Raw genomic sequence first — 15,521 nt, forward strand, 5'->3', positions numbered from 1 at the left:
TGTAATTCTGTTGAGAATCCAACGGGATGCCCCATCATTTGTTATATAAGCTTTCATACTACTAATTTCCACTATTTTCTCTTATATTCCTTTCCAATAGTACATGTAATCAAATGATGTATCAAGGTGTACACTTAATGCCATCTCCTACAAATAAGAAGCACAAATTGTCAAATTTAAACAGTCTCTCTTATATAAGTATATTATATTTCCCATGTGTGTATCAAAATACTATCACTATTCACAGAATAGACATGCTCCAGTGAAACAAAAGACTACATGCTGATTTATGATCTACTACATAACTTACATTCATGCAGCATGTTAGTGCTTGACAGTTTATCGCTGTGGTAATTGGAACTTGCATGATGACACTGGTGAATCTCACTCTTACACAGCCTTTAACTTTCTCACATACAAAGTGTTATGAGAAAGTAGTGTGATGGTTAAAAAGTAGATCCCAAAATTTTGGCATATGTATGCATTTTGAGTGCCCCCCTATCCAAAATTATAAAAGAGTGGTTTTTTTGTATGCAGTCTACCTGTATGCATTACACAGAATGAGTAGGTAGATTTTATTCATATTCGATAATTAGGAGTTTGTCATAGGTCAGTGCCCTGCATGTATGAACATTCTGACTATAACAATAGGGGCCCTTCAGATGAGTTACCAAATACAAAGTTGCCATTTTTTTTAAAACGTCTGTAATGATTTAGATTAATTTTCAGTAATTTATGGAGACAGTCTCCTTCAATAAAGTATACATAAGCAGTATCTTCAGCAGAATAACAGTACATGCCTGGAGGCCCAAACACAGACTTGCTTTACTGGTCCAAAGGATTTCACTGTTGATTGGTATTCAGCAACCAGCAATGGTCTATGAAGTAACAGTTGATTCATTACTGTAACCGTACGCATCCTTCACGGAAAGTCTTATTTGTTTGTAAGTAACGGTTAAGTTTAGCTGTAGAAATGAGATGCCCCGGAGGGATCATGGTCCTCTGAACTGGCCTTTTGTTGCGAGGGACAGAGGGGAGGTTGGTGAGTCCATTGCATTCAAGGGGGAGTAGGTGCCTGTGGGGGTGGAGGACCTGTGGATCGAAGCTTCGAGAACGCTCGAGAAGGTGTGCAGACCGGAAGGGGTCCGTGTATTTGGTCATGAAAACCTCCCAGTGGAAAGTTCGAGATGGCTAAGAACGTGGTTTCTGGAAGCAGCAGCGGGGGTAAGGAGTTAGTTAGTGAGTAGAAGCCGGGGAGCCAGGGAGTGAGGGAGTAGAAGCCAGGTAGTGAGGGTGTTCCTGTGGAACCTGTGCTAGGGGGTTAACCGATCGAGCCCGCATCCAAAAAAACGACGTAAGCGAGCCAACACCCGTGTACCCCTGGGATATAAGACTCATTCCGCTGAATTTAGGCATACACCGCGTGGAAGTACAGCGTGTGGGGCGGGTGTAACACCTTCATGGCGTAGTGCTTNGAGTCTTACATGAGAAAATAAGTGCAGTGTTTTGCACTGTTTATATATACAGAGGACATACATGCACTGTCACACATATCCTTGTATACAAACAAAAAATAAACACCGTGGCCTGTAGTCTGCAAGCGAACTATACGAACCGAGCGCCCACTGCTTGTCGGCGATGTAAGTGCCAACTTTAGAGGATAGAGGGTGTCATATGGTCAGCGTAACGGATCCCCACGGCCATTAATTTCGGTTTTTAAATACTGGGGATCCTTAACTGGACTTAGGCAAGCAAAGGGACTCATACGAGGACCCTCTACTAAATGAGCGAAGGAACTGTTGAAGTTAAACAAGAACCAGCTAGGATGGGTGGTAGGACTACTTACAGGACACTGTCACCTCGAAGGACACGTCTTCAAATTGGGACTAAGTAACATTCCAGCTTGTGAGAGGTGTCAAGAAGAAAACGAAACAGCCACACATATCCTGTGTGAATGTGAGGCCTTAGCTTGTTTGAGATTGTGCCACTTGGGTCAATATTTTATAGAACCAAGTGACTATTTTGACATCCCCATGTACAAGATCCTGCGCTTCATTCGAAGTGCAGGATTGTTGAGGGGATAATTAGAAGGGGAGGCACAATAGATCACTGTAGGTCGCGGTGCAAGGGCCAAGAAGGCCCACCCCTTATACATTCATTCATTCAATTTCGGTTTTCTAGACTGGAGCCACTAGTTTTCCATTCAAGTAATTCCTTAGTTATCCTCACAAGGCTGTGTGGACCAAGTTCCAGACCCACTACTTCTCAGAAAATCTGGTAGCACCGGGAATCGAACGCAGGACATCTGGAACTGTAGCCATGAACTCACCACTAAACCACAGAGGTGGTCATCCTTGTATACAGTTATCATTAATTATATAGTGTCTTATAACTACTAGTTACATGTTTTTGATCTTAAACATCATTATAGGGCCTCGTAAGCATTCATACATATCTCAGATGGTTAATATACAGCAAGGCATGGTTTATAGAATATTAGAATTACAAATGAATATGTTTCAGACCACGAAATTAACAGCACAAGTACCAAATGAAACATGAATGAAAAATAAAGACACAGTCTGAGCTACAGTAGTAAAACAAAGAAAACTGAAACATCAGTGCATATAAAAGAATTTTACCAACATAATGGCCACCAAATATTCACAACAGCAAATGGTGTGAGTTACTGCATGGAGTATGAGACACAGGGAAATATGCTACAGAACAAATATCCTCACATGTGAACTGACTTGTACAAACTGATATAATTTTATGCATAAGCTTATAAATTTAAGTTAATTACACAGTGTACCAGTATATTCACGAATATTAACAATGCAAGTAATCAACAGTAGTTTCATTAAAATACATGTACTATAGCCCGATATTGCACTTTCAGTCTGCAACATGCAGCCAATAGTAATAAAGACATTGTATGTAAAAGTTGTCCCTGTACTTAAGTAATTAAGCAGTATGCCATGAAGGCATATGCAGGAGTGAATGTATAGATCCACATTTTCTTGACCTTGACATTAGTTGGATGTGAGTGGTCAGCTTCACACCATGGCCGCTTTATCCCTGGGGAAAAAGCCTCTGGTATCCATTTGATAGGAGGCTGGGTGGGCTCCAGAACCAGTCTGGACAATGTGGAGAAGAGAAAATTCTTGATTCTACCAGGACTTGAACTCTAACCCCCTGGTGTCCAGCCTGTAGCCAATCACTATACAGACTATGCTATCCCAGCTACACAAAGACATTGTATGTACTAATTTTAATTATATGTATGTATATATACAAGGTTGTGTATGATTGGTATGTATTCAGAGTGACCCATACATGCAGAGTTACAGGAAACCTCAGTTATTTGGTAGAATGTGAAAGAATGCAAAGAAGAAAAAATTGTTGCAGATCACGTGTTTCCAGTCCCAGGTATTGGAATTTGTTTACCTAGGATGAGCTGTTATGACACTACACTTTCTACGTATCATTGCATTGTTCCCAAAATGACATGATAATGAAAGGGGCATGAAACAAGAATGGTGAACGAAACCATTGTTTTGATGTATTTGTATAGAAACACAGTGTGACTATTTCTGGCACCATGTTGCCCTAGCATAAGGCACTATATTCTCATGTGTGAGCAACAAGACAGACACCAGTTTGCAGTGAACGCGTAGATCTTTGTGGTGTTGCATGTGTGTATGTGAGATTTGGTGGACTTGCAACACTTTGTTAGAGTTGGCCTCATTGCAGTGTTGTTTCAATTGACTCTGAACCATGAACAATCCTAGTGTAGCCCACATTCAAAAAGGAATGACAAAGGCATACAAATAATTTTCACTGGAATTGGTCAGTCTCAAACCCAAAATCTTCAACGTGGGAGGTCACTGTCCCTATAACCACATCATCTCATGTGACGTCATAAAGTATAAATTAAATCTAGCAACCACAAGTCCATTTTTCTGAAAGGTGGAACTGTGAAAGTATTGAGTACAGACTTTCCATTCAAAAAATAAAAAGGATACGTTATATTTTTCCGTTATTTTATTTATAGGCTATTGAGAAAATGAAAATTGATTCTGAAGAATTGTCAAAACGAGTACAAGACACAGAAATGGTGGAACACGACAAACAAGCTGCAGCCAACTTGGAGCAGGAATTGAGAAATAACATAAGTGAATTAGAAGAACAGCTTATTGAAAAGAATAAGGTAACTGCTTCATTTAACTTCTGTTGATAATTATGTTGACAAGAAGTCTGTTATGTGTTTCAGTGCTTTGTCATTTTGCACCTATTTGATCATATTTATAGCCTTATAGATTTATCCCTACATGGATATACGTTGATGCTTTACAGAATATCCGTGTTTTGCAACAGAGACTGAGTGACATGAAGAAGACGCTACAGCACGAGTTGAGGCTACCCACTCAGAGTGTGCATGGCACAGGAACCACAGAATCTGACTCTTTCATTCCAGCGGCAGTACTCACTCCAAGCTCTAGTAGACATCTCCAGCAGAAGCAGCACCAGCAGCCTGTTACCAATCACCGAATGACAACTGAGGATGATGATGTCAACTTCAAGTACCTGAAGCATGTTCTTATCAAGTTTCTTACAAGTAGGGAATATGAGGTAGAGTTTGTCATATGCAGTGTTGTTATGAATATACCTGATAAACAAAGGCTGTAAAAATATGAACATCCAGTCGAGCTGTGATCATAGCACTTGCCAATTATCAGATCAACTCTAAATTGGTCTGGGATTGCCATTATTCACATGATGAAATTGGCTAAACATGACAGGGTGCAACCGATATATATGTGCTAAGGCATAGGAGAATTTGAAGAGAATGAAACCACTAATCAGATGCAAAATAATGTGTTTTCTGTTTTAAGTTGGTTATCTAAAGATGTCGTTAATATTGAGACTATATAGCATTGCTTACTGGATGATTAATAAATGTGGAGCATTTGGTGACATAACAGTTGGCAAGGCAAATGAAAGTACGCAAAAGAAAACATCACCTGATCTATGATTAAATGCTTGCCACCATGATGGGAAGCTGGTAACTAACCATCTGAGCTATGGCATGGTCTTAAGATGATATCCAATTGTAATGTTTGAAATACATCAGTTTAAGTTAATATTTTCAGACAGTAAAAGAAATCCTCAGTTATGCCATGCACTATGATTTTCAAAACAGAAAGTTTAGGAATTGTTTATGCATACTGTTCAGTGATCATGAGAAAAGTTTTTAAGCAGGCACTAATTGGTAGTATAACTTCTAAGACTGAATTTTAGTCCTATTCTTGGAATGAAGGCTTATAAGTTTCTTTAAACTTCTTTAAAAAAAGTTTCCATTTGTTTGCCCTAGGACCCTCATTTTCTCTTCTTATTACTTTATCTTAAATACTTTAATTAGGATATTCTCATTGAGTAAGAAAGCAACAAATATACATCAATTTTTTTTTTTATATTTAGGCACAGCATTTAACAAGAGCTGTTGCCACACTGCTGAGATTCTCACCAGAAGAAGAGCGTCTGCTGCGAGAGACATTGGAATGGAAGATGTCTTGGTTTGGAACTCGGCCAAGCTTGGGATTTGGCCAGACAGCAAAAACCATCCCTCCCAGCTGATAACACTCCATTCCCTTATACCTTGTGTTCTAGGTAATGAACTTCTGCAGCAGATGGCAGTGTAACAAGTTTGTTTCATACTGCTAATTAAACTTATTATTTAATAACAGTACCCTTTTCCATGTGTGTCATCTTTTGAAGCATGCGGTACAAAGAAATTGCTGTTACAGAGACATCTGTTTCTAGTATAAAAATGCTATTAAGGACAACAGAAACTTTAGCAGCTGGTGTGCCGTGGTAATGTTGCAAGAACACAACTTGGTGGTGTCGGTATGTTGACATTGCAGATTCTTCTTTCACACCACAGTAACTTATATGAAACAAATGTTCTGTGTCATCTTTGTAGTCAGATTATATTGAAGATGCAGGTATAGTGGACCACTAAGGACAAAAATTATTTTGCATATAAAACATAGCAATTTTGAGATAACTTTTCTTTATTTGAAACTGAAGGCAGATTTGTTTAAAAGCATTATAGATATGAATTTTCTCTTTGATGAAATACTGTATATAGGTACTTCTGAACACAATAAGAGAAAGTTGTGTTTAATCTTTTCATCATTGTAATATTTTAATTAATGCTGCATATTCACGATTGAATTACAGGCAGTCATGTGTTCTACAGAAGGGCTTATGGATTGGTTCATATCGACAAATCATAGCCATTCGGCACTATGAGACAACACCAAAATGAAATATTAGACAGCGCCTCAAGCAGTTTTATCACCTTAATATGAATTCATAATTGATGTAATAAAATTGAATTATTATTTTATATTGTTTCCCAGTAACATTTGGCAAAATAGATAAATCAAGTCTTCCTGATCATAAATAAGTTTTCAAACACTTGGTTTGTTAAATAAAATAGCATTTACTGGCAAAACTATGGTAGTGAAACTAGTTCTCTATGTACATTAATTGCAGCATAATTTATGAGTTTTTAAGCTCGTTGTTTAATGATGCTGTCAGTGTCAATACCATATAGCATTAATGACAGGATGATTAATGAATGTGGAGCATTTGTTTGAATGAGAATTTTCAGGGGAACCAAAGTACTCAGAGAAAACATGCCTCTTTGTCCACCACAAATCTTGCAGGACCTGACCTTGGATTCAACCAGGCTACTGCAGTGTGAAGCTGATAACTAATTGCTGATCTATGGCATGTCCTAGTTCGTATGAGTAACTGTTTTAAATAATGTTGAAACTTTTTAACTTTTCCTTTATATTTGGAAATTATTTTCATAAATTTTAAGTCCTAATTACTATAGTGGCACTTTGAAAAGAATTTGTTTTGAACTACCCATGTAAAACTTAACCTTGCTATGTCTATCAGTCTCTGAAACAAACCAGCTCTGTCTTATATTTATGTACGACATCCATTTGAAGGCTAACAGGAACAGTGTTTATTATTTTGAGGTGTAACATCAGTACCTGTAGTACACAGACCCCCATAATGCAGTCCTGACAGTTCCATAGTTTTGTCAAAATATCCATTATGTTGTTTGAATTAATACCATCATTAGAAATTTGGAAATTCAACCAGCTTTGTTCTGAAACCACTGGTATTATCTCTCTGCATCCTGGAGTATAGTGAGACCGTTGTTCAGTGAAAGTGTGGGAGAATGACTTCCCTCACACTAAACCAAGGCTTTCTTGAAATGGGGCTTGTTGCAAAATTATGTCAAGGAACTGTTCAGCTTATAAGAGTTACTATATAAAAATATGATAAATTATTTCTTTTCATAAGTAGCTGAAAAAATTGTACACAAGTAAGTACAATTACATAATCAGTAATATCAGATTAATTCATCATTGGAAGAACCTCATTTGAGAGTCACAGCTGCAGTGCTGCAATGAAAAGGCACAGTTATGTGAGGTCATTTGCCAGAGCTTATGATTGTGCGGTAACTATTTGGCAGGGATAAAACATGAATGTTGATTGTTATTTCATATCATAATTACACTAAATTGAGGTATGAGTTTTAGAATGTAACAAAACTTCTTACACTAAATGCAGGTTATTTACCAATTGATATTCACTGATAAACAGAAATAATACATGTTTATGTTGGACTTCATCTGGGACCACAACATATAGCCAATAAGTATGAAGTTTCACTAAATGTAGATTCAATAAATTGGAGATTCACCATGCGTAAGCATGCGTGAGTGGAAACATGTAATTCCCGTGTGATTTTGTAACAGTATTTAAAATAGTCATATTATGTCACTATGTATAGTGTTTATATCTTCTGCTTAGTAAAGGATTTTCTTGTACTGTCAGGTTAATCTATATGCAAACATTATTACATAATTTTAAAAACATAAATTACAGATTGTGAGAACTTTAAAAAGCTTGCTGATTAAGCCTGAAGAGATATGTGTAGCTGAAGCCATAATTCTAGTGCACCTATTTTAAAAATATTCTCCAAGTTCATATGTTCAGGTACAGAAATGCAGTATGTTGCTTATTTATTAATTTAATGAAATATTGAAGTATTTTATGATTATAGCACTTTGTGGGATTTCTCACAGTGTTGGAGAATTTGATGTATAATCATAGTTGTATGAAGTAATTTTTGCAGAATTTGACTAACTCATGTTATTTATATACAGATTTTTTAACAGATTGGTTCAGAATTGCTCAATACACAAATTTTGAATTTATATTGTAGTGCGTACAGCAGTAGCTATGCAACGACTGTGAGATAGATGGATAAACAGCAACATTTCCTAGGCAACTGCTTGGTAAACACATTCCTGTGGCAACAAACATAAATGCAACAATAGAAGAACAGTGTTTTCTATGTGGTCCATGCCAAGAAATTATAACCAAGGTAGCTTGAGCAATGAGTTCAGTTGAGTTCTGCAAGTTCTGCAAGGGAGGCTAAGAAGAGATGGAGTTGTAATTAACTTGACATTTCAGTTGTGGAGTGTTAACCAATGGGCAACAGCATGACCATAGAAGCTGAAGAATCTCCACTGTTAAGAAGCATTACTAGGAAGCGACTAGTGAAAGCAGACTGAGAAGACTTAGCATGTGTGTAGTGATTTGTAAAGTGTGTAGATCAGTGATTAGTGTTGTAAGTGCTTGTAGTTCGAAGTCATGTGAGTAAGTGGTCACTATGAATGAATGAATGAATGAATGAATGAATGCATAAGGGGTGGGCCTTCTCGGCCCTTGCACTGCGTCCTGTAAGTGGTCAGTAAATCCATTCACCAATTCAAACCCCATCTATAGTCACATACAATCAATCATACATGTGACACTATCAAGATTTCTACAAAATTACTACTCATTATAGTTAAATACTCAGATGTACGAGTATGTACTCTTTCCCATTTCAACCTGAATCTAATTTCAGTGTGAAGAAATGTATTTAATAATAATGTTCAAAATGAATCATTTCAGTTTTTACACTTGCTGTTTTCACCATAATTATTTACTTGGAAAAGACTGATTTAATTTTCTTGCCAATAATTATTAAGAAATTTCATTTTGCTGTTTGTTTTGTATGATGTGAAACATAGTCTCTTACTCTGAGGAAACAGCATAAATTACAAGTGTTTCAAAATGTAGTACTGAGGAGAATATGTGCACCTAAGGATTATGAAGTAAATGGACATTTTAGGATATCAGGATTTGTACATGTCTCATAGTATTTCAGTAAGGAAATCTAAGTGGCCTTGATGTGTTAGGTATATGGCTATGTTGAAGGAGACAATGAATACATACAGAATTTTGTTGGTGAAACCTGATGGAAAATGACCACTTAGAAGACCATAAGGAGATAGGAGGATAACATTAAAACATATGTTACAGAAGTATATTGTGAAGATGGATAGTAACTGGCTCTGGATCATGACCAATGGCAGGCTTTGGTATTAATGATATTGAACCTTTGGGTTCTGGTACCACAGTATTAGTTATTCAGAAACTCAGTTTGTTTCAGAGAAGTTAACTTGACAGAATATGAGTTTGGTATTTCACTATATTACACATGTTTCTGTGACTAAAAAGTTTGCTTTCATGGTTCTGTATATAGTTACATGAAGAGATTGTAACTGCTTCGCCACGTCAAGAATTCCATCCAGTAAGTCTCTAAGAGAATAGGATTGTAAGAACTGGAAAATATAATTTTATCTTGTATGTATTCAAACTTCATTAAATTATATTGAATTCCATGCTTAAAAATTTATTTGTTAAAGTTTAATATTTATGAATTATGAAAATGGTATGTGTGAAGAAGAAGTACAAAGCTTCTTTTATTTTACTTGCAGTGTGTTTATGAATGTAGGTTATATGGCACTGCATACTGAAGACATTTCAGGTATATAATTATTTCAGGCAAGAAAATGATACACATTAAACTGAACATGCCAAGTACTTTGATGAAAGTTGATTGGTTTGTGTACCAATTCTTGGAAAGATGTGCATAGCTTCTTAAAAGCTGCTAAAATTTCAAGAAATGAGGTTACAGAAGAAATATACACTGAAACAGCATTAAGTATTTATCCCGAGTCTGTAGGTAGGTAATATTGAGTACAAACCTAAAAAGAAAAGCTGTATAAATTTAAAATAAATCATAAAAGATAAACTTAGCCATCTCCCCAATCCTTTATGTGGTAGTGATGTCTTGCCAGTTGGAAGGAGGCTATTCATAGAAATCTCTATTTTTTAAGTCTTTTTTTGTACTTTGTATTTCAAAGTTCACATATAAAGACTGCAGTGTGGCAGATACATCAAATTCTTTTTACAACCACTGGTTACATTCTGGACAATTTAATTAGACCTCTTTGAAGGTTTGGTAATAACTTTCATCATATTCAAAGAATTCATTTTCCTTCCTGCCACTGGTATAAGAACAGCTGGATTCAGAGCTTTTGATATCTATAATTTCTACTTGTTCTTGTTTTCCTCACTTTTGCTAATTTTCTTCTCTGTTACCACACCTAATATTCTCCGTGCTATCTCCATGTTTTCCAAAGATGTCAGTAAAGTAACTTTATTCTTTATAGCTTGTCTGCTTAATTCAGATATTTTGTATGGTGAGAATTCTTCAGTGTAGTTTGTTGTCAGGGAGAATCCATACTCCAAAATTCTAACTTCCTTGAAGTCAACGGTGGCATTTTTATTTGTAGCAGCTTTTCCCCACATGTCTTTCAGAAGTTCACCATACTAAAACAAAGTAACTTTTCTGTCTCCAACCATCAGTCACCTTGTTGTTTCAAGATAAAGATCATAAAATGCAAGAGAAAATAGGAATTTAAAAAATGTGATGGTGTAGCTATTGTAGAAACAAGAAGAAGGAAAAGGATTTGCAGAGAACTATTTTCCCAATTTTTATTGAAAGTGAACAAAACTGAAACATGATACTTCTGATAGCAGCATTTCATATTTTGGAAAGTCTGCCCATCTCATTTCTTCTTGAGGTTGCTGCTGATCTAAAGTAGCTTAACTTTTAATCATTTATCACAGTTGACCTCAAAGTTGAAATTTTAGTTTCTGGTGTTAGTTGTGAAGATGGTGAGATTGATAGCACACATGACATAGAATTTGGACATATTTATCTCATGTGTGTCATTCTTGTTACAGGTTATTCAGCAGGATATGAGCTATGACTTAGTCACTAGCAGGCAGTGTTGTGCCCCTCTCACACAGTTCAGAACTCAGGTTTCACTGAACTGCCTCTACTCAGTTGCATTCCACAAGATATTACTGGTCATGTATGACTCCTGAGGAGAATGTGAAACCAGTTACATAAATCAAATTCAGATGGTAATCATCATAACTGACCAGTTGCAAGAAATGTAAATGAAGTTGAATATATTGTGACGTGTTGCACTATGCAGGACACCCCTCCCCCTGCCAGCAGTGACGTAACACCATCGGAGCGCTGTTGTTACTAGGGTAGCAGGCAAGTCAACACTCCTACCGTTACCCCGCCAGTGGTGATGAGGCCAAGGGATGCCGCAGTTGCTATGCAGCTGTAAACAACCCCAACAGCGTTACCAGTAACACCTGTAAACATGGCGCCAGACAACAGTGGTGCCTATTACGTGGCTGTTTTCTGTGTTGTCCAGAACGGGGCTAAATAAGGAGCAGCAAAGAGTTCTCAAGGCAGCAGTTACAGTTACGAGTTAGCCAGGCAGTCAACCAGTCAGTTGTAGTCTAGCATTTGCAGTCTAGTAATTGTAATACTGCAGATAGCAGTAATTGTGAATCTGTGAATTGTGTGATTGTAAGAGTGAATGTGAAATAAAATTCGCTATATCCAATAAGGCGTGAAGAAGTTATTTGTCGCGTTATATACCCAACAAGTGACAATATTAAGGAGTTTAAGGCCTTCTGAGGCTTCATTCAGTCATATTGTACAACTACTGATTAAGAAATACTACTCTCGGTATTTAATATCCTTTATGATCTTCATTCTTTTATAAAATTATTCATAATTTTTATATAAACTGTGTCATAGTGTTGTATCACTTTTGATGTAACTGGCATAGAAATGAAGACTGTTGTAACCTCATGTTCATCCTCCCAATTAATTATAAGTATTTAGTAATTAGGAATAACCAGATGCAGGTAATAGCCTGACCAATGAATTCCAGCCTCCATATGCTGAGCTGAAGGGAAGGGGGATGGGGGCCTCTGCAGCAGTGGTACATAGGCGAGTGGAGCTTTGAGTTCTGAAACCCGTTAATACGAGTCTGTATCATAAGTGAGTGCAAATGGGATAGTGGGAAGTGCCGAATAAAGAGCAGATGATTGAATTCAATTGAGGGGTTTCATCAGTTGTGCCCAATCCCAAATTAGTGCCTCATCCTGTTCCCAAACTAGTCCGTCTGGGAAGCCCAGCATTGCTACTCTTTCAGCCCATCACCCATTTACAACCTTGGGAAAAAGAGTTATGCCTGTATCTCTGATGAGTAGCCTGGCAAATCAATAAAGGAAGTGAACAGTGGCAGAGGACTGCAATACTGGGCAAGCCATTGAAACTTACAGTCCTGTTAGCCTGCAAGGAGTGAAGGCAATATGTTCTGTATAAAGACTTAGTTTTAAGAAAGCAAGTACATAAAAATTTCTATGCCAATAGCTAAACTAACTTCATGGAGCTAAGCCCTTTTTGAGAAGCTGCCAATTGTGCAGCTACTCAAGAACTTCCCAATGTTTTGTGGAACCCAAAGGTTCATTATCATGTTCACAGGAACCCTCCATTGGTCCCTGCCCTGAGCCAGATCAGTCCACTCCTTACCACCCCTATCCTATCTCTAAGATCCATTTTATTATTATCCAGCCACCTACATCATGGTTTTCCTAGTGGCTTCTTTCCTCTTGGCTTCCCCACCAAAACCCTATGTGCTTTCCACATCTCCATTCATGCTACATGCCTTACCAATCTCATCCTCCTTCACTTGATCACTGTAATTATATTTGGCTAAGAATACAGGTTATGAAGCTCTTTATTATGCAGTTTTCTCCATACTCCTGTAACTTCATCTTTCTGTGGTTCAAATATTCTTCTCAGCACCCTGTTCCCAAACGTCCCCAGTCTTTGTGCCTCCCTTAATGTCAGAGACCAAGTTTTACACCCATACAGAACCAGAGGCAAAATTATAGTTTTGTATATTCTAATTTTTGTTTCTAGACTGAATGGTAGCAAGCATTACCTGAATTCAGTCTCCTCTTAATTTTCTTCTGAACCAAATTTTGATTTGTTAGTATCATTCACAAATATTTGAACTGTGCCATATTTTCAAAGGATCTGTTAGCTGTCTTTATGTTACTGATTTTGCACTGCATTCTGGTGATGAGACAGCAAACATTTACTTCTAGGCCAACCAACTTACTAGCGCCAACTAAAGTTTCTGTGTTTTTCTTTATGTTATCTTCCAGTAGATTTACATCGTCAGCATAAACCAGGAGCCGATATGTCCCATATAATTTCAGTCCCACCTGGCTTTTGTGGGGGCATGCTATAACATAGTTGGTTGAGGCACTGTGCCACAAGCCTACAGGTCAATGGTTTGTTTCTTGATGAGGTCCTTGGATTTTTCAATTGACTTAATCCTTCCAGCCCCACTGTGTCCTCAACTCAGCCTCTGAGTACTAGGAATCTTCCTGGGAGTAAAGGGTGGCCAGTGCATAAGGCTCACAATCTCACTGCCATCTGTGAGCCAGTTTTCTTGAGACCCAATGATTAAACGAAAATTTTGCACAGTTCCTTCCATAGGCATGATAATCAAGTATACATAAAAGTGTATCGTTTCTCTTCACTGTTTTACCATGGATCTAATAAAGACCACCCAGAGATGACTTGTACCCTGTACTCTCACCAATTTATACAGTAGCCACAGATATTACAGTGATGTGTAAATATTGTGATGGAGTTTCCAGTTATGATTCAAAGCCTAATTTCCAGTCTTTCACAAGTTTTTGTATCCCTGTGGAGCACCTATTTAAAATTATGCTGTTTGCATGCATGAAACAATTTGAGAACTGGAATGGAGGTTCATAAAATTGAAGTTGGGAAGTTTTATTGCAATATATTGGCACATTACAATTTTGTTTAAAATAAAATAAAAATAATGGACATTTTATGTGAAAACTTACATGTGTTTTTGTACATATCTTGAATATAACTCCTTAAATATTTACCAGAGTTTTAACATTTTTCAAACAAATGCTGTACAGGACAGTGAAACAAATTTTATATCCAGTACATCTTTTCCGTAAGTCTTATAGTTTTCCGTATAATTAAACAAACATTGTTATACTGTGCCCACATTTCAAACATTGTATATTCAACAGTGGTCCTCTAGACACATGTGAAGATTATCAAGCAATCAACAGTGGTTTTTCAAATACAGGCCAAGATTACAAAAGTTTGTTATTCTCAGTAATAACTAAATGAAACTTCACCTCATCTGAATTTTTATGTGTCTGTGCAGGGATATTTAATTAAAACATAGTTTTATATAAGTACATAAATACTTTCATTAGCTTTCCTAAATACAAATGCTTAATAACCTTATTGCGATAAATACAATAAACGTCATTTATAATTCCTTCTGTCAGAACACTGTTAAGTGTACACTATATACTCTTGAAATTTTTCTTTTTCATTTGCTATTGGAGCATTATTCCTTCTTTGAAGTTTTAGCTGTGGTAAATTGTAACACTCACGAGGCATGTTCTGGATGAAGAATGGGTACTTCTTCTGGTATAAGATTCATTATGAAATAACTGTGGGAATCAATTTTAATAGCATCATATCATCTATTGAAGGCTAAATGGAACGTGAGTTGCATATCCAAACTGTAACAGGTCATTCCCATTTGTTAGAGGAAATTTGCATACCTTTGTGATCGCATGTACTGAAGCTTACACTCAACTGACCCAAAGGACACTAATTCTGAAGGGTTATGTAATGTCACTGGGTGTCTGAGCCTGTCCATCATCTAGTATTCCAAACACACTCTTCTAGAAATCGGATCAGTTTCCATCTTCTGGTGAAAAAGTGCGGAGACATTTATTTACTTGGGTCTTATCAAAACAGATTCTCTTAATTATTAGACAACTCAAGTCAGTGAAATGAAACTGTATAAGCCACTAGTATCAAGTCTGGCCAATAGAAAATTTAGCAATAAAACTTATGCACATATCCATGAAAACCTAAAACTATGACAGAAAAAGAAATAATAAAAACACATCAAACTATACTTTTCTCTCTTAGTTTTAGGTCTTCATGGATGAAGGTAGTACTTCACTTTTACAGTTTTTAAATTGTTACATACAGTGATTTGGTGCGTAAGGCTGACAACCTTACCGCCATCTTTGAGCCGATTGTCTAGATAATGTGGGACCCTCAACATCTC

The 15,521-nt window shown here is 36.9% G+C and overlaps 1 protein-coding gene across 8 annotated transcripts in view; it reads left to right on the plus strand.

Moving 5' to 3' along the window:
• Positions 1–11,737, plus strand: part of LOC111872481 (golgin subfamily A member 1) — a 32,853-nt gene extending 21,116 nt beyond the window's left edge. For 6 of the 8 annotated variants that reach the window (XM_023866446.2, XM_023866500.2, XM_033754745.1 and 3 more), the window contains 3 exons: positions 4,058–4,213; positions 4,360–4,635; positions 5,485–9,064. In XM_023866446.2, coding sequence (XP_023722214.1) covers positions 4,058–4,213; positions 4,360–4,635; positions 5,485–5,640 — 588 coding nt within the window. In that variant the 3' untranslated portion in view covers positions 5,641–9,064. Of the gene's footprint in view, positions 1–4,057; positions 4,214–4,359; positions 4,636–5,484; positions 9,065–11,238 lie in introns of those variants that run through there. The other 2 variants (XM_023866454.2, XM_023866490.2) reach the window with 2 other exon arrangements.
• The last annotated feature ends 3,784 nt before the right edge of the window (positions 11,738–15,521 follow it).

This window comes from Cryptotermes secundus, unplaced genomic scaffold (assembly GCF_002891405.2).
Source record: "Cryptotermes secundus unplaced genomic scaffold, Csec_1.0 scaffold962, whole genome shotgun sequence".
NCBI classification, from domain to species: Eukaryota; Metazoa; Arthropoda; class Insecta; order Blattodea; family Kalotermitidae; genus Cryptotermes; species Cryptotermes secundus.